At 41.2% G+C, this 20,129-nt stretch overlaps 1 protein-coding gene across 1 annotated transcript in view; it reads left to right on the forward strand.

Annotated features, from left to right (window-relative positions):
* NOX3 (NADPH oxidase 3) overlaps positions 1-20,129 on the forward strand; it is a 66,961-nt gene that overhangs the window by 37,527 nt on the left and 9,305 nt on the right. The window contains exons 11-12 of the mRNA XM_073022314.1: positions 6,333-6,479; positions 10,452-10,576. Of these exons, the coding sequence (XP_072878415.1) occupies positions 6,333-6,479; positions 10,452-10,576 (272 nt within the window). The remainder of the gene's footprint in view (positions 1-6,332; positions 6,480-10,451; positions 10,577-20,129) is intronic.

Consider the following 20,129-nt stretch of genomic DNA (forward strand, 5'->3'; position numbering starts at 1 on the left):
GTTACTCCTGGAATTGATCATCTCCACTCACCACCAAGATTGCTGCTATCAGTTGGCCTCTTTAAGAGGGGCCATGCGCACCTCTCCTGAAGAAACGTGTGCTTCTTGCCTTTCCTTGGAGGGCCTCAAAAGGCCTCAGTACCCCATCAGCCCTCACCATTGCTCTGTACAGAAGTAACCAGTATTAATATTTTTAATATCTTAGTCTATTAACCACAGATCCCATGACTACGGTCTTCTTGTAAAAGAGTCCAATGAAATACACAAATGTTTTAAAATCTCCCTTCACCTCCATCCCCAAACTAAACACCTCCCCAACTTTGCTCCCTGAGAAACTCACTATTAAACAGTTGAATATGTCTCATTCCATTCCTTTTTCGTGCATTTATATGCATATACCTATACACATTTATGCATAAATAGGGGTGTGTGTGTGTAGAAGGAAGAGGAAGTGCAATTTGTTTTGTTTTTCATTAAAGCATAACTTGGGGCACCTTCAGTGTCAATACCTGATGATCTATTTCATTTTGTTTGGTGTCTTTAGAGTATTCCATAGTATGGAATATATATCCACAGTATGGTAGGCCACAATTTATGGAATCATTCTGCTATTAAATAATGTTTCAGGCCAGGTGTGGTGGCTCACTCCTGTACCAGCACTTTGGGAGGCCGAGGCAGGCGGATCACCTGGGGCCAGGAGTTCAAGACCAGCCTGACCAACATGGCAATACCCCATCTCTACTAAAAATACAAAAATTAGCCAGGCGTGGTGGCAGGTGCCTGTAATCCCAGCTACTCAGGAGGTTGAAGCATGAGAATTGCTTGAACCTGAGAGGCGGAGGTTGCAGTGGACTGAGATCGTGCCACTGCACTCCAGTCCCAGGGGATAGAGCGAGACTGTCTCCAAAAGAAAAGAAAAGAATGTTTCAGTTGTCCAATAAGGATTATTAACTGTAATTAGACCAAACTGAGGCCCAAAAGAAATCAGTCCTCAGCCACAGGGCAAAGTAGCAATATAGTCATGAAATAGTTAACATCGAGGATAATGACATTCAGAAAGTGTCTTAAGGATGAAAAATGATTCACAAAGCCTGGTCTTGGCCTTATAATGGTTCACCAGAAAAACAATTTTATAATTGCATCACTTTAAACTAGAAGTTTTACACATTAGGCAGGCTTATCATTAAGAAGAAATATTTCTTCTTTTATTTCTTCTTATTTGTTCTTGTATTAATCCAGGATTCCCTTAACAAAAACAAAATAAAAACCGGGACAATAAGAGTGACCATTTATTGAGTAGATAATATATTTTCTAAACACCAGTCTTTATCTTTTCATGGAGAGAAATTCTCCTTTTGGAAAACGGTACTGATTCTCCCTCTATGCAGAGTTTCTGTCATCCTGCTGGCTTCAAGCTTCTGTCTGTTCTGTTCTTTCTTTTGCCATGTGGGATACAGAGGCATGCTGCCCAGCAGGAGGCAGGTGGCACTGCAAGCCACTGCCCTTCTCCTTGAGGAGGCGATGGTCAAGGTGGGCCCCTGGCTGCCTGTAAAATGCCTCTAGGCTGGTTTAGTACACACCGAACCCGGTGAGGGGCTTCCCCTTCATGGAGCACAGCTTCATGATGAATGCTGAGATTCTGGTTCTGTCACTGGTGCCAGAGGTCAAGTCTGGCTTCCCTTCTCAGTGACCAGGAGTGACCAGTGGGAACACATGCCAAGCAAGACGCATGTCCCTCTTTGCTCTATAATAGATTGTCTTCATTCTTCATTCTCTAAGCTCCTCCAAATGACAAACAAGGATAGCAACAATAGCAGCAAACATCTTCTGAGTACTTACTGTGTCTGCCAGACGTTGCATTAAATGCTTCAGTAAAAATATCCTTTCATCCTCACAATAACCTCATGAGCTATTGTTCTGTGTTTATTGCCATTTTACATATGCAGTAATCTAGGTTCGAGTTAAGAAACTTGTGCCCAGTTGCACAAGTTATTTGCAACTTCTACCTGCATGGTGAAGCCATCAGCAGTCTACAACTGCAGATGGATCTCATAGGCTCACAACGTTGAGTTGTTGTACCATGCTACACTGTATCCTAAATCTGTATTCTTGTGTACACTTTCCTTGTTTAGAGGGATTCTGGGCCATAAATAAATATATAGGTAAATAATTTTTTTTCTGTTTCATCCTCTGGAAATTGACTTTGGATATAAAGACATACAGATTGTGTTTGTGAAAGGGCCCTCTGCCTGTGTTCATGGATATCTATTCAAGATGTAGCACAAGCTTTGGAGATGCAATCGCCTGAAAGCATCCAACTTTGATTGGAGAGTCTGAGCTCTCGTAGTAACACAGATTGGTAGTGCTTCCCAATTCATTTTCTAAAACTGTTTATCAAAATTTAGCAGAGTTCTATTTCCTACTGGCCCCAGACCTCTTTGACCTGGTCCCTATGTGCTGCTGAAGAATTCTTAAAGAGAAGCCTAGGCTTGGGAAAACATGAAAATGAGAAGGGACACACAGAGAGCCCAGCCTTGTGACCGTCACTCAGACCCAAGCCCTTTGCAAATGGACATGGCTGAGTTTGGGCTGATCGTTAGTGCTTGGGAACGATGTGACAGCTAAGGTCTGTGACAGGCCACATACACACAGAACCACCAACCCCATGACACAGTCCCAGAGGGGCCTCCCAAAACATCTAGACATCCACTATATCTACAAGAATGTGGCTGGGCACGATGGTTCATGCTCGTAATCCCAGCACTTTGGGAGGCTGAGGTGGGTGGATCACTTGAGGTCAGGAGTTCGAGACCAGCATGGCCAACATGGAGAAATCCCATCTCTACTAAAAAATACAAACTTAGTCGTGCATTGTGGCACATGTCTGTAATCCCAGCTACTTGGGAGACTGAGGCAGGAGAATCACTTGAACCCGGGAGGTGGAGCTTGCAGTGAGCCAAGATCCCGCCATTACACTCCAGTCTGGGCAACAGAGAGAGACTCCCTCTCAAAAAAAAAAAAAAAAAAAAAAAAAAAAAAAAAAAAAAAAAAAAAAGTGTGGGATGAGTCCTGTAAAAAAGATAATAATTTTATTACTATGAAAGTTCAGAACTTTTGTTATTTTACTGAGAATGACTTTCTATTTAATAAAATCTTTTAAAGTAAATTCAAGTATTTTTGGTCTCTGAGATCAGCCATGGAATTCTGAAAAGGCATGCTTTCTACAGGTAGCTGATTTCAGGGTTGTTTTATTTTTGGAGACTAAGGTGGAGTGAGCATTGGAAAGCACAGATCACAGAGTTGTAGCCTATTGTTTGGGATACTTGGTCTGTCATTGACCAGGTCCTTTCTCATGGGCGAAATGCAGAGGTAGAACTCTTATGTCCCTTCCCAGTGAGAGTCCCCCACCATTAGAAAGATGAAAGAAAGTCAAAGTAAATACCTTTTGCTTCTGTTCAAAGTCCCTTTCTTTCTTTTTCTGCCTGAAACGCTTCTACTGAGCCTATCCATTTTTCCTCCATAGCCTCTTACACCAAAGCTGCCCAGTGTCACTTACGAGTCAATTACGGAGGGAAAAACACACAAAGCCATTACAAGGAAGCAAAAAGTATAAAAGGCTTAACAAACCCGAAGAACACTGACACGCAGCTAGGGCACGAGAAAGTAAAGAAGGATTTCTATTTGAAAGGATAAAGTTTCATGTACGGAGGAAGCTAAGATAGGGATAGTTTTCAAGAAAGTATGACTGGGACTAGATTTGAAATTGGAGGATTTTTTTTATAAAGCAAATGTTCTGGTTTATCATCCATCTATGAATCTGTTTTAAGCATGTTCCTTAAAAAGTGAGAAAGGGAGAAAATAAATCAATGATATTTGCTCTATGCCCAGTGCCATACTCTGAGATGAAACAGACTACCAAGGCCAGGGAGGAGGGGGTCGTGCGTAGGTGAGCACCGTGTTAATTCGGCCAGTAGATTTTTCATTTCCACCCAGAGCAAAGCAAGGCAAAGTGAGAGCTAAGGTTTTCAAAGAGTAATTTGGATTAGGCACTACACAAAGTGAAAAGAAAGCAGATAGCAGTATTCATCACCAACCTCGAATATAAAATCCGCCCCTAACTGGCCTCCTTTCCTCCTCCCTCACCCTCCATCCCCTGGTTCTGTTCTCAAAACAGCAGCCAGAGAGATCCTGCCACCTGCGGTGAACCATGGAACTCCCCTGCTCGCCAACTCCCTGTGCTTTCCTGCCTCAGAGTGAAAGTCAACGATGGCCCCAAAGCCCTACAACGCTATGGCTCCCCCAGCCCACCCCTTGCCCGTCTCCTTGCTCTCCCTGCCCTCTCTGGCCTCCGGCCACATGGGCCTCCAGGCTCTTCCTGGAATGGTCTCACTCAGGACAACTTCCCACCATCTGCAGAGCTCTTCCCCTAAGCATTTGACTCCCTCGCCTCTTCCAGGTCTTTGCTCCAATGTCCCCTTCTCATGAAGAGGGGACATGAATCTCCACGAATTGAGGGTTCATGTCCATCCATTGCTGATTCAACAAATATGTACTGAATGCCTCTTATGTCTCCAGACTGTTCTATGCCTTGGAACTATAAAAGTGAACACAAGAGGCCAAAAACAAGAAAGGGCTCAATGAGCCCCCGTTTGACCATTCGACTTAATATTGCAACACTTCCTAGTCCACCTGGGGTTTCTGCATGCACTTCTCACCATCTGACATAGCCTATATTCTACTGACCTATCATCTTCCTTCTCCTGCTAAGATGCAAACTCTAAGAGGACATCAGTTTTTTTTTGTTTTTTGTTTTTTTTTTTTTTGGCCCTGTCTTGTTCACTTGTATAGTTCCAGAACATAGAAGAGTCTGGACAGGTAGGAAGCATTCAATACATATTTGTTGAATCAGTGAGCGAATGGATGAACCTGAGCACCTTGCTCATGGGGATTCAGAGGGCGTCACCAAAGGGAATCCCCGCTTCGCTCTGCCTGGAGAGGCTGTGCACAGATCATCCCCAGGAAGAAATAAGTGTCAGGAAAAGAAAGGCAACCCTCTCTCTTCCTGAGAAAAGGTCTTTGCGCTTAGAGACTGAGGGATTATTTGTCCCGAAATTAATATCTGAAGTCCCCTTGTGAACAGGAGCTGTCCAACAAATATGTAGGCCTAATTCTTGAAAGAAGAGGCCTTATTCTCAGCATCTTTTACTCTTACAAATAATTGATAGTATAAAGTCCTGCCTAAACATGAAGCGAATAGACAAGATGTTTAGCTTTGAAATAAACTCATTTTTGTCTCATGAATTTGATCTATTAATTAAATCTCATTTATAGCTCTGATTATATGATTGTGAGCTTACAAGCTGGCTGGCAGAGAAGGGGAGAAGAGAACATTGATCACCACATGAGGTATTTCCTGGTGGGGATTTACCAGGCAGCAGCTGGAATCAAGACCAGCCCTCATGGATATTGTTAAGCCGTAGAGATATCTCTTTGGGGAGAAGGCACAAGAGAGAGAGGTGTGGGCAGCAAGGGGTGGGAGTGTGAGAAAAATTGGGAGAATTAATAGATTTCTCTCCTGTGGTTTCTTCTAGATGCAATTATTTGAAACTCGAAGCACAAAAACTAAGCTTTTATTTTAGCAAACCCGAACTACTTCTTGTCACATGCCATTTGCTTAACACCGACAGTTAAAAAAATAATTCTTCCTAGACATAATTTCATTATAGCAGTTGACACACAGGCACAGCCACCACCCACCGGCTTTCTTGGACACTGATATGTTTCACTGAGTGGAAATTTCTGGCCTGTGTGACTTGATTCTGAAATTACCATAATCTCCACTCTCCAGAGACCGTAGCTAGTGAAGTGGATTAGTGCCCAAGCCTTTGGGGTCTCTGGAGAACAAAGTTCAAATCCAGAGCTTAGGTCATAAGTAAAGATGAAGGGGTTGGTCTAACGGTTTATCCCCCTTTGGGAGCAGTGAAAGGCACAGCTAGTTATGATTATTAATCTTGTTCAGAGGCAGCACAGCCAGAAATGTGGTGAGTTGATCCTCATCCAGAGAAACTGGCACGGCCCACGGGCTCCTGACTCTCTGAATTCACTCTGGGCTTTTTCAAACACAATGTGAATTTTTTCTAAAGAAATCACAGTGTGACTGTTTGTTCACTGACAGAAAAAAAAAAAAAAAAAAAAAAAAAAAAAAAAAAACATGTTATTTTGCAGAAGTGCCCATTTGGGCTCAAATAATTTGAGGGAGATAAAGTAGTCTGTGATTATCAGCACATATGAAAAGAGGGATAGATCCGTTCACTTGCCTTCTCTCTTGACAGGTGTATTTCTACTGGATTTGCCGGGATGCAAGAGCTTTTGAGTGGTTTGCCGATCTCTTACTCTCACTGGAAACACGGATGAGTGAGCAAGGGAAAACTCACTTTCTGAGTTATCATATATTTCTTACTGGCTGGGATGAAAATCAGGTACTGATAAGACTCTGAGAATAAGCAATATTGCTTAACTCATCTAATAGCAACGAGGAACAATTTCAATAATGAGTTATGTAGCACTCTGATAGCATGACAGAATTATTTTTATGTTCTTAAAAAGGAAAGGAGAGTGAAATAAAATCAGATTAACAAGAGTGATTCAAGTTGTAACAATCAAAGAACCAAAAAAAGAAGCCACAGTTAACTTGCTGAGGAATAGAAAGGGTCAGACAATGGAAGACAATCCAGAGGTTGGAAATCCCAAATAAATTTGCATTTGTCCCTTTAAAAGTGACATCAAATGAATAGTACTGATTGGCTGTATCATGTTGAGTTCCTGACTGGTTCTAATTCTGTGCCTTGAGCTGTTCAGAGTTAAGCAAAAAAGATTCCTAGGTGTTTACATTCAACATTTTGTATTGTCAAGTATGTGAGCATCTATAGAAAATAATTATTATGAATACATAATTTGTCCAGAGTTTGTTCTCTTAAGGTGTTCTTAGAAATTGTGTGCATGTATGTTTATTTACCTAAGATCAAGATGATCTTTTGTTTTGGCAGGGGTTCTGCAGTATATTGTATTAATGAAACATTAAGATTGAATTTACCAAAAATAATGTATACCAAAATATTGACTATGGTAGTATTTCAATGTTGATGCTCTTGAATGATAACTGTTACATTGTAATTCATTTTAACTCCTCAAATATGGGAATTAACAATGAAGTGATTACTAGGTTACACAATACACATTCTAATCAGCAGCTATTATTGATATATACTTTTAAGGAAAGTGTATTTGAGCCTGGGAGATTGGCATTAATCACTGCATTTACAAGTGAATGCTCTGTGTATGTACATCACACATACACACACACACACACACACATACACACACTGGCCCTAAGGAACATCACTGTAATTTGACTCTGTACATCTGCAAATGAATAAGACTCTGCTAGAAATTCAGTAGCTTAATGAATTTTTATGGTCTTATTTGCAGTCCTTCTTAAATATTTAATCCTTTGGGATAATTTGAAATGTAGGTTTCTTGGGAACCAGGCTTGAAACATCTTAATGAATTATATAGTGTTAATTATGTTTTCCAAACAAACACTTTCCTTATTCAAGTGGGATTTTTGACTGATGAACGGTTTGGTGAAGTACAGACAGCTTCTGTCTTCTGCTTTCAAGTACTGTGCCTGCTCTTCTACTTCTAAGGTGCATTGATCCCAGTGTGCACCTAGGTATTCCCTGCCAACTGGGAGCTATGGGACTGAGGTTCTCATAACCCAGAACTGAAGTTGATTTGGCGACAACGCAATCCTGCCCCCTCCCATCTCTACTACTTCCAAGAATACGCTATAAAATATACATTTTTTTCTAAACACGAGTAAATTAAAATAGATGTCTTACATTTTTGCCATGACATGTTGAAAATTATTTCGACTCCCAAATTTCAGGCAGAAAAATCACTAATTTCAACATTTAAAGGAAAAATAATTGGTGCATTCTGCCGGGAAAGAATCAAGAGGCTGTTTTAGAAATACCCAATTGTTAAACTGAATTCAACAACCTCAAAGTGGCAAAATGACAAGAACAGAAGGGACAGATGGAAGAGGTATTATGAAGGGCAAATCAACAGAGTTTGGAGATTAATTGAACATTGGGCTGAGAAATATGGGACAAATATCATTCCAAATGTTTGAACATCAGTGATTGGCGGTACCACAAGAGTAAGTAGGGAAGGCCCTTTTTGTGTGTGAAATGGTGCCCAAACTTCTCAGCAAGGACTTTAAGGCCCTTCCCAGCCTGACTCCAACTCACTAGTTGTGTCCCACTCCCATCAGTTTCCTCTGGCACCAGAGCCACCAAAGGATGTGTGTTCACCCATCACACAGTGCTGCACGGTCACACACCCATGGCTTTGCTCGTTCTCTTCCCGCACCTGACATATCACTTAACACCCTCTGCCACTGTTCCCCACCTTCTTTTTGCACAAAGTCCTATACCCCAACTCTTTTGCAGCAGTAGCCCTGCCATCTGGGTCAGACTTGCCTGCTCACAACTTTCTACAACCTGGATTTCTTTTTATCTTTATATTTTAGATTCAGAGGGTGTGTGTGCCCATTTGGGAGATGGGTACAGCACATACTGGTGGGGTTTGGGCTTTTAATGTACCCATTACCCAAATAGTGGACATCGTACCCAGTAGATTCTTTGTCAAAACTCACTCCCTTCTCACCATCCCCCCTTTTTGGAGCCTCCAGTGCCTGTTATTCCCATCTTTATGTCCATGTGTGCCCATTGATTAGCTGCTGTTAATAACTGAGAACACAGAGTATTTGGTTTTTTGTTTCTGAGTTAGTTCACTTAGAATAATGGCCTCCAGCTCCATCCATGTTGCTGCAAAGAACATGATTTCATTCTTTTTATGGCTGCATAGTATTCCATAGTAAGTATATAACACATTTTCTTTGTCCAGTCGACTGTTGATGGACACTTAGGTTAGTTCCATGATTTTGCTATTGTGAATACTGCTGTGATGAACATATGAGTTCAGGTTTCTTTTATATAGAATTGGCCTGGATTTCTGAGATCAACCTGCCATTGTCTCCTGACCTGTTGGAACACTTCCATTATTTTCAGCTGAACCTCCCTAGATTCAACTACTTTTTTAGACTGGAGAGAAAGTCAGCCAGGAAAGTCAGGCTTGCAGTGGGGACCTGGGGCATGAGTTGCACCCAGCAGGGTTGTTACCCAAACTGGTCAGGGTCAGGATGAGTCAGAGGATGAGGACGAATAGAGCACCACACAGGGGTCTAAGGGATGAGCACTGGTGACACAGATCCCAGGAGGCGAGAAGCAAGGTAGCTACCAGAACGCAGAAGGGGCTAAAATAAATGACAGCAACTTAAAACATGATCATGACCGGGCGTGGTGGCTCACGCCTGTAAACCCAGCACTTTGGGACTCCAAGGCAGGTGGATCATGAGGTCAGGAGATTGAGACCATCCTGGCTAACACAGTGAAACCCCATCTCCACTAAAAATACAAAAAAAAAAAAAAAAATTAGCCAGGTGTGGTGGCACGCACCTGTAGTCCCAGCTACTTGGGAGGCTGAGGCAGGAGAATTGCTTGAACTCAGGAGGCGGAGGTTGCAATGAGCTGAGATCGCGCCACTGCACTGCAGACTGGGCGACAAAGCAAGACTGTCTCAAAAAAAACCAAACACATACAAACAAACAAAAACAAACAAACAAAAAAATGATCACAAGGGATTATGCTGTGGGCTCTCACTTACTGACCACTAGCTACATGATGCCTGGATGGAGTCACTTAATTCCAAGGCGAATGATTAGGCACAGAGCTCCAGCCAAGCCGCCTGCTAGGCTCTGGCCACCATGTTCTGCCTGCCGGGCTCCACGGCCTCCCGGCACTTGAAACCGGACTGTATACATCACACCGTTTCAACACACTAGGCAGGTCTGATTGTAAGATGCAGTTTCTTCCCAGACATTTTATAGCACTGTAATCTGATAATGCCCTTCTCAACTCCCCAGGAGCCAATGTTAAGTGAAAGGGGATAGCAGGTAGAGATGAATTGTTGAAAAGTTTGGCAGGAAAAGAAGGAAGTCATGTAGTGCTTGCTTTTTCTTAACCACATTTACTGTATTACTTTCATCCTTTTAAAGGAAAATATTCTTTCTAGGTTAACGTTATTGCACACCTACTATGTATAAAAAGGCACTTGGTTCCGACGAGGCCTGATTCAGACATAAATGAGATATGATGCTTGCGCTAAAATACAGCATTGGTGACATCTGCAAATAGTGATAAGCATTGCCAGCCCTGTACACATGTTTTAATTAAATCTACAAATGAACATGATTAGTTTATTCTTTATTGATAGAAGGCTTATATATTTTTTTCTAAATGTCATCTAATGCCACAAATTTACTTTAGGCTGTTCACATAGCTTTACATTGGGATGAAAATACTGATGTGATCACAGGCTTAAAACAGAAGACCTTCTATGGGAGACCCAACTGGAACAACGAGTTCAAGCAGATCGCCTACAGTCACCCCAGGTGAGGCAAGATCTTGCTCCTCTCCCTGCTGGGTTCTTCTCTGGAGAAATGCAAAGGTTGCTGGAGTGAAAAGTTAATCTGCAGGACTGTGCATCTCCATTAGAGACAAAACATCTACCTTACAAAAGGTGGTCAATGGTATATTTCAGGGGCCACAAGCCTCTGCTGAACTGGCTTTTACAACCTCTGACAGTTATTGATTATGTTGCAATTTTTCACATTTAACCTCAATTTAAAGATGGTATTTCTTCAACTGCATATGCTTTCAAGACATCTTTGGTGGATACAGCTGATCTCTAATTAGCCAGCTGGAGAATTCACTCCTGTCCAACTGTACACTATCTAGCACATCTAGCAAAAGCAGAGAGAAAATCTTAGAAGACAAAGCAGGGATTTCGGGTGCTGGTTAAGGACCCAGCATCTGGCTGTAAATCCTGGCTCTGCCTTTACCACTGGTTGACCTTGGACAGGTTACCTACCCTGGTACTGTCTCCCTCTCCGCCTCTGCAAAATGCAGATAATAATAGTACTTTCCTCCTAAGAGTCTGCAAGGATAAAATTAATGAATGCATGTAAGAGGCTTAAAACAGTGCTTTGTATGGAGTACACAAGAAGCGCTAGCTGCTATCACTGCTATTATTATTTTTATTATCATTTCCATTATTACTATTATTATTATCATTATATAACGAATTTCAATATAGAGAAGCAAGAGTACTTGTTCTGGGGTCACAAAACTGAAGTGAAGCCTGCATTTCCTGGTTCTAGAAGTTACTGGCTGTGTGACCTTGGACGAGGCAGCTTATTTGAGCTTTTGCATCCCATTGAAAAATATGGATGATAACATCCATTCACAGTTTTGTTTTCATAATGTAAATATACTTGTAGTATGGAGCACTAATGCAAACAGTTATCATTGTCGTGATGTCTCCTAAGTCAGTCTTTGCTTTGAACTTTCATTGTCTATGGCTCTTAAAAGTCAGCATGTCCTAATATTGTCTTCATTGAAGAACAGTTTCCATATTTGAGGAAAGATCTGAAGGCAGTGAAGGAGTGTGCCATGTGGGCAACTGGAGCATGTGCCAAGACCCTGAGGCAGGAGACATCGTTCCTGGCATGATCCTGGAACAGAGGAGGTGAGAGGGAGAGCAGCAAGAGCCAGACTGTAGGAGAAGTCACAAAGACAGCTGCAAGTCCTCATAAGACTTTGGATTTTATTCACAGAGGGGAAGGCACTTACAGGTTTGAGCAGTAGAGTGGCGTGGGATCACACTGCAAGAGAAGGGAATGTGAGGGGCCTGGGACAGAGGTGGAGAGGCCAGAGAGGATCAGCAGTGTGGTGGTTTGGATTAGGGAGCTGCAGAGGAGGTCATGAGAAATTGTTAGATTCTGGAGTTTTTTGCAGGTTGAGCTGAACTGACTATGGATGGGATGTGAGGTATGACTCAAGCTATTCAGTAGAATGGAGTCCCCACTTACCATTTGGTGATGACATTAAGAAGGACAGCTGGTTGGCAGACACGGGGTATCAGGAGTTCAGTTTTTGACATGTTTAGCTTATGATGCCTGTCATACATCCATATGGAGTTATGGGGTGGGCAGATGAATATAAGAAGCAAACGTTGAGGGGAGAAGTTCAGCCAGAGGTGTGAGCACATGGACTGTTTGGAGCCATGAAACTGGATAAGATGACCAGACAGGCAAATACAGATGGACAAGAGTTCCAAGAACTGCACTGTTGGAGGGTCAGGAAATAGACTATTGACAGGTCACAGAGTTTAATACGTGACACTCATATCTGCCTTAATAATCATGCCCTTTGGGTCTTCTATACCCTGACCTTCTTTCCATCCGCTTTCTCTGTATTGCACCAGTAAGAATACATTAAAGCCCACTAGGGTTCCTCTGACTGCTTTCGTATCCCTAGCGATTTTTCCATTGTCTTGCATCCTTCAAAGCCTCAGTCCTTGCATTTCTGCCCTGTGGGCTTCCTGCAGAGACAGCGTGCTTCATTAAACTCTTTGTACTTCCTTCGAATTTGTTCTGCTTCACAGAATACTTCTCTGGTGAATATTATTTATCTTTTGGTGATTTTGGCTGCTCCTTTTTTACATTTTTTTCACACTCTCTCTTTGCCAGAAAGATGCCATTTTCTTTTTTATCAGTTGTCATGGAATTCGTTAGACTCCCTGGACCAGCTATTTGAAGGATGTTAACGAGGAGGGAGATGTGGAAGGAGTGATCAGGTGGCCGTCCAAGATTCATAACCATCTGATTCCAGTCGCCTTCTTCCCTGTGAAGTCACTCAGACCTCAACTGCCCTGTGCTCTGTGAGGCCCCTGCCAGACCTCTGCACCCTGCACCCAGCAACCTGCGGAGAAGCAGGAGTGTTTACACCCAGGGAAGAGAAGGTTTGAAGGCGTGCTTGTGGGGATTACTCCTGACTCGCACTGAGGCCAAGAGTACAGGCTTTCCAGCAGGAGACCCCAAGTAAAGCATGACTTCAAGCATATAGTTGGGGAGGGAGTGAGTGGACCAGCTGCGCAACCTTGCAATCTTGCTCTTGCCCCATGGGGCTCATTCTGATGCTCCATAAGCTGTGGTAGTGGCCTTGGAGACTTTTCCAGGTGTCACTTCCTCATACCTCCTTGCTCCATTTTGCTTCTTGCCCTGACCCCAGGGGACATATGGCCTAGAATCCAGTTCTGGTTCTACCTTCTCTCCAAATGCGTGCTTCCAACCCATCCCGGCTTCTGCAGCCACAGAATCCGGTTCCTCTGAGCTCCTGCTCCACACCCAGCCCTGGCTCCCGGGCCCCCAGCCCTTCTGAGTCTAAATCACCACCCCCACCTCACACCCACCCAGAGCAGAGACGAGATCATTTCATCTGCCATTTCCTTGAAAAGATTATAGGTAGAAACTAACAAAATATTACAAGCTGATATGAGAAAACTCGGGGGGTTTTTTGTTGCTATTTTCTCCGTTAGGGGAAAAAAAACCATATATATCATTGATAAATGTTTTACATTCAGTTTTCAGTCATCATGGAATAAATGTTCTCACTTCACAGGCTTTGACGTGGACATCTATATCTTGGTTTTCAGTTCTTCTAGATAGTCTCAGTCTTTATTAGGATTGTCCCTTTTTGACATCTCACATGGCATTTGTTTATTTATGTATTTATTTATTTTTACACACAAAGCTTGCAGTCCAGTGGGGAAGGCCTTTAAAACCAAACTATTTAATTATCTCTCTTCCCTCCAAAAGGCATGAGCCAGGAACACGGAACATCAAGAGACAAAGGATATAACTGGGCTTGCACAAACTCTGCCCAGAAAATTATGTTACTCAGTGCTGAGAAGTGGGTCTGTCCAATTTTTTGCAGGGAGTAAAGAGTAATCGGTTTTAAGGTAGAAAAACTCTATTACCATCACTTTCCCTGTTGCTAGTACCTTTCTAGAAGCCATAAGCAAAGTTAAGTGCAGAAACGTACTTAATGCTCAGCTGTATTTTGCAGCACGGTAGCTATGCAAACTGTCTCTCCTTGATGGATGACTTCATCTCTTCCAGAGTGGACGAGGCCCCCAAGGTTTGGAATCACTGAATCAAACCTCTACAGCATACTTCCTAGTCCCCAATTTTTTGATATCATATTTGTAATAGCCTTAGACTCTAGAACATGGTAACTTGTTATATAGCTTCAAACATCCATGTCATTAATATTAGACACATGAAGGCAAAGTCAATCATTTTATCCCTGGAATGCCAGATCCCTGGGAAAAGACAAGCCTTTAGTCAAAAGCTTAGCACCACCCTTTCAAAAGACTTTTAAAATGACCTCCTTAAAATAATTTTGTTTTCTGCTGTGTAAAAGGAGATTTATGTTTAATGAAGCTTTTAATGAAGAAATCTCGGAAAGAGAATGCCAATAAAATCTAATTTTTAAACAAGAAAATCTAATATTGAGAAGTATTTCAATATCCTGGCCTTTGTCCAGATATAAATGAAACACACAATCCAATTACTGTTCTGCACAAAGGACAAAGTAACATTAATTTTCCTCAGGATGGTTATTAAAGAGATAAACAGTATGTTTTCCCCTTATTATGTCAAGGATATGTTTGTTCCCAAGCCTGCTTGGCTACTCTTACAAGACAGTTCTGTCCTGTCGTTAGCTCATATCTTTTGGCAAAGATGGGTCAGAAGAAATTGGTGGATTTGTTAGTGGCCTCAGAAAGGGTTCTTTGTTCTTGAGGGCCTTTGAAGTAGGCTCTCAACCATTTCTATTCATCAGCGCGAAGCCGAGGATTCTCCGGACTCACTCTTTCAAAAATATTTACCTGTTCACTCAAAGCTGGAGTTTGTTCTTGTTCTAAGAAGGAGTTAAATCAAAAGAATAAAGTGAAGAGGGGCAAAAAGATTTTTTATAGAACATGAAAAACAGCACCAAAAATAAAGCTTGAAGGGAAGCAGATCAAAGAGAGTAGTACAAGCTATAAAGGAACCAGAAAATTGCAAAAATAACAGTAATAGAGAAACAAATTGATGGGCATCAAAATGAATACAAATAAGGAAGAGAGAAGAAAAATTAAAAATAGATCAAAGACTGACAGTAGAAAATGGAAAAGTGTGTTCTATTGTTTTTATTTGTAATTAATTTTGGTAATTATATTAGCTATATTACAAAAACACAAGCATAGTTTTGAAAGACAATCAACACATATTAAGTGGATGCATTATAAGCCTTTTATTAATATATTCAAATTCACATACGTGAAAATTGTATCTTATTTCAGTTAGACAAAGCACAGAAAAGTACTATAAAACAAAAACATTAAAAATTATTCTCCCAATTGAAATATAGTAGGCTAATTATATACATTGACATCTATGTCTTACTAATCTAGAGAAAGTTATCTTTTACAAAAATGGAAACTGTATTGCATTTTTTGTGAACATTGTCAATATATTCTCAAGCTTTAGGTAAATGTTCAGAAAATCGGGAAAATATTTCCAAGAAGGTAGACAGAATGAAAATAAAAATACCCTTGTCACATCTAGTTGCTTTTTTGATAAACACACATTGTACAGATACTCAGATTTCTGAATTTGTGGATCAGTTGTTTTAAATTAATTGAATAAAATGATTTTCCATAGGCCTTAAATCTTCAATCTTACACTTCAGATAATATTTATAGTTTTCTACTTTCAACTTATCTGCTAATAACTTCACCAGGCCTTTTAGGTGTAAATTTGATGTAATTAATTACCATAAAAACTTTAAAGGTTTGGTCATTTATTTTTTTTTTTGTAACTTCAGTATAAGTGTTTCTTTTAACTCTGAAGAAAGAAACAAAAAATGGAAGAGTACTACCATTTGTTAGAACAGTTTAACCCAACCTAACGATGAAGAAAGGTGTCAACTTACCATATGATTGGGGGCTTCTAATCCATATTGCATGAATGTATTTTAGACCACCCATTGTTTTCAGAAACGTGAAAATACCTTTATACTAAATTGAGTAAATGTGTCCATCTGGATCCACATTTGCTTGTGTATGCACCCTTCAATTCTCATTTGTATGTGCATATGTGCAAAATGTTTTAAAATGATATTTTTAACAAATTAGCATTCTGATTATAGCATACAGGGCCCTTTATCTAACAGGATATCCTAAACATTCATTATATGACTAAAATGTTCAGAATACTCAAAGAAATAGACTTAAATGGAAATACAACACATGATAAATTATAGCTTCATGGGAAAAATAAAGACACCATAAACTTATGATGAGGAAATTGTCAGCATATTCCCATAGTTCCTTCCCACGAGAGGGCATCAATCTCTCTGGTTAGAGCCAACTGAAGACTCAATGAAAATTGCTGAAATTACTCCATTTGTGGTAGGGGGGATTGGAGAGATGGGTGAGTACAGGATGGATTTATCATTATGCTGCAAAGTTTCTTCGATGGTACTACCTACCTATCAAATTATTAGTTTGGCAAAATATTTGGTTACTTATGCACGAAGGCATAAATATGTTAGTGTTTTATTGGGGTGGGGGAGGGTTGGCAAAATGGCTCTACCATTCCCTGGGATCGGATGCTACAAGTCAGCTGCTTTCATTTTTCTTCCCCATTTGACCATAAGCTTCTCAAGGGCTTACAGCTACAAGCAACTTTATCTATGCACCTCAGAGCCCAGCAAAATGGCCAGTATGTGCAAGTGGCAGCACCATGAGACCAATGAGGGAGCTGGGACAAGAGTCCGAACAGCACAGTTCTGGCTGCCAAAGAAAACAGAGCCTGTGGAGTGTGGGCAGGAGGAGAATCACCACAGTGAGCCTGGTTAGGGACATCTGCAGCAACTCATGAGCAACTGAGTAATTAGGACACAGAGAAAAGTAATGTCGTAGGCTGCTACAAATTAACTGGGAGATAGGTTAAAAAAAAAAAAAAGCTGGCCAGCACAATTATCATCTGTGGTTCTGAAAAAAGAAGGTGTTGTACAAAATATAATTATGTGATGAATCATTTGGAGGCATTTCTAATGAAAAACACTCACTAGAAAGGATTAACCAGAAGTTGTGTCCATTGTCTGATACAGAGTTTGTCGCTCTCATCTTCTTTCTAAGCCTCCATAAATCCACGGGAAGCTTCTGTTTATTGATTTTATTTGCAGAATGTACTCAGGGTATAAAGTAATTTGATTTTTTTTAAATGGGGTTTAGGGTCTGCCCCTACAGGGTTATAATTTACCACGCATAAAAGCCAACACATAAAAACAAACATACAATTTAAGGAGAGAAGGGCTCAGGGCAGCAGAACCTGGGAATTCAGCAAGGTGGTAGGATTACTCCTGGGCGCAGCCACAAGCCCATTTATCTGCGGGGCTGAAATCTCCTGGTGGGTGATATTTTGGATGCCTTTCATGCATGGCATCACTGAACTGTTTTTTGAAAAATGCACCAACCCCACAGAGAAGAGCACAACAGTTATTTAGCAGACATAGAGAGGGAAAGGAGAATTTTCTTTATTGTTTATCAGAGCTAAAAATAATGCCGTGAATGTTAGCCATCTTTGCAGCTTGTGTAAAATTTGTCCTTTTCTCATCAAAGTCAGCAGCCCAGACTGATCAATGCCGTTAACGTTGCCCCCGATCCAGCTCCCCCATGCGTGTGCAAGCTCATGCAGACTGTAAACTGAAGAATAGCACCTTGTGTTTTTATGCTTCTTTTGCAGAGAATCTCTTTTTAATTCCAAGCGATTGTGGGTAATTAAATTTTATAGAAGAATTTTTTCTTTACCAACCCCATTAGGGTTCTGTTGCACTTGTCCGTTGCCTCATAAAAGAAAAAAAAAGGGAAGCTGCCACATCTGTCCCTTAACTACTTTGCGTGGATTCTCTGCCTTGTGATTCACAGTATGCATTTGTGACAAGAAATTCTCCATACTTGGAGTCATAAATGCCGAGAAGAGTAAGCCAGGCAAGCAGAAGAATGCTGTATGTGGGAACAGTGATTCACAGAGAGCCAGTGAAGGGCTGACCTTTCCACCTTAGCAGAAAGTAGATAATAAACAGCCTTTGTGAAACTTTTTGGTGATTGCATCACCATGGCGGTTATGGCCCCTGAGTAAAGTGTGGACTTAGCTGTGCAGTGTGATAGCCACAACTTCAAAAGAGGCAGGGGAGCTGTGAACTGCTGGGGACACCAGTAGAACACCGGGCAGCAGCAATCAGAATCCTTTGAAATGGAGTCTTAAAGGCAGAGCATCAAAGGGCACCATCAGGTTTGCAGTTACTGTCGCTGCAAACGAAAGGGCAGTCTTAGCCTGTTGGAGTGGGCCAGTGGGCAATCTCTTTGGTGACATCTACACTAATGGAAAAATATCACCACCCATAACAGCATCTTTGAAAATAGATGCAAGGATACCTCTGGGCATCAGACACAAAGCAAAGCTATGACTCCTCACTGGGAAGGGTCTCACCTGACCCATCTACCATTCAAAATGTTTCAGTCCAGAGCTCAAAAATCTAGTGCTGATCTCAGCAAGTCCACATACGCACCTCTGTGTTAACACCCTGCACCACATCTTCTGTTCAGCTTCACGGAACAGGCAGACACCAATAGTCATCACATGGGAAAATAACATTAGGAAGCTAGTAGTTCCTGAGAGCGCACCGTGTGCCAGACACAGGACCAGCAGCCAGACCTGCAATGTCTTGCTTAATCCTCACAGAGATTGTAGGAGGTAGATTCTATAATTCTCCCCATTTTATAGATGAGAAACTGGGGACTTTCTGAAGGTAATTAATACGCCCAAAGTTACCCAGCAACGAAGTGGTGGAGCCAAGAGCACTCTTAACCATTGCCTTTTATTTCCATAAACACCTCAAAATCTCTTCATTAAGCCATACACTCATACTTTTCCGTGGGAAATATTTTCTGAAAAATTACTTTCTCAAATTTAGCCATGGGAATGGTTTCTTTGAAAGCAGTACTGCTACATTTTAAACATATTGTCATTTGTAAATTAAGCTATTGATAAATTCCTTTGAAGCTGGAGTTTGAAATGCAGTGGAACCATCAATTTCTACTGTGGATGTGATGGTCCTGGAACACACAATTAAAATGTGGCTATGATACATGGTAGAGAATCATGTTAACATATAAGCTAAGAAAAAATAGGCTATATAGACACTTTCCAGCAAGATTCAGGTCTGAAGAAACAGAGATGGTATAGTGAGCTGGTCCTGAAGCCCAAAGAATGTCTTGATGACAGCGTTTCTCAAAGTGTGGCTCACAGGGCGATCTGCCTCAACATCACCCGAGATCCTTACTAAACATGCATTCCTTGACTTCAAGCCTAGGAATCTACATTTTAACAATCTGCCTAGATGATTTTATGCACAGCAAAGCTTGAGAAGTTTTGATCCACACTAGAGTAACCAATTCAGCTTATGCTAGAGGTTGGAAAAAATGCTACAAAGAATAGTAATATTCAACACAAGAGAAAAAAGACACAGTCTCTGAAAATCTCTATAGAGACTGATGTACCCCAACTTCCAAAAACAACTTTGAACCCCTGCATGGATGTGGTGTTTACATATAAACTAAGTTGCAAGGCATTTGAGCAGCTCTGGGATAGTCACTATATGCAGGAAGTATCTCTCTGACACAGTTTTCTGAAATGTCAAGATTAGAGGCGACAATGTTTGGGTGATTGTATTATCAGCAATGTCACGATTAGAGATGACAGTGTTTGGGTGACTGTATTCTCAGCAATGTCACGATTAGAGATGACAATATTTAGGTGACTGTCTTATCAGCAATGTCAAGATTAGAGATGACAGTGTTTGGGTGACTGTCTTATCAGCAACGTCAAGATTAGAGATGACAATGTTTGGGTGACTGTATTATCAGCAATGTCAAGATTAGAGATGACAGTGTTTGGGTGACTGTATTCTCAGCAATGTCACGATTAGAGATGACAATGTTTGGGTGACTGTATTATCAGCAATGTCAAGATTAGAGATGACAGTGTTTGG

This window comes from Chlorocebus sabaeus, chromosome 13 (assembly GCF_047675955.1).
Source record: "Chlorocebus sabaeus isolate Y175 chromosome 13, mChlSab1.0.hap1, whole genome shotgun sequence".
Classification (NCBI taxonomy): domain Eukaryota; kingdom Metazoa; phylum Chordata; class Mammalia; order Primates; family Cercopithecidae; genus Chlorocebus; species Chlorocebus sabaeus.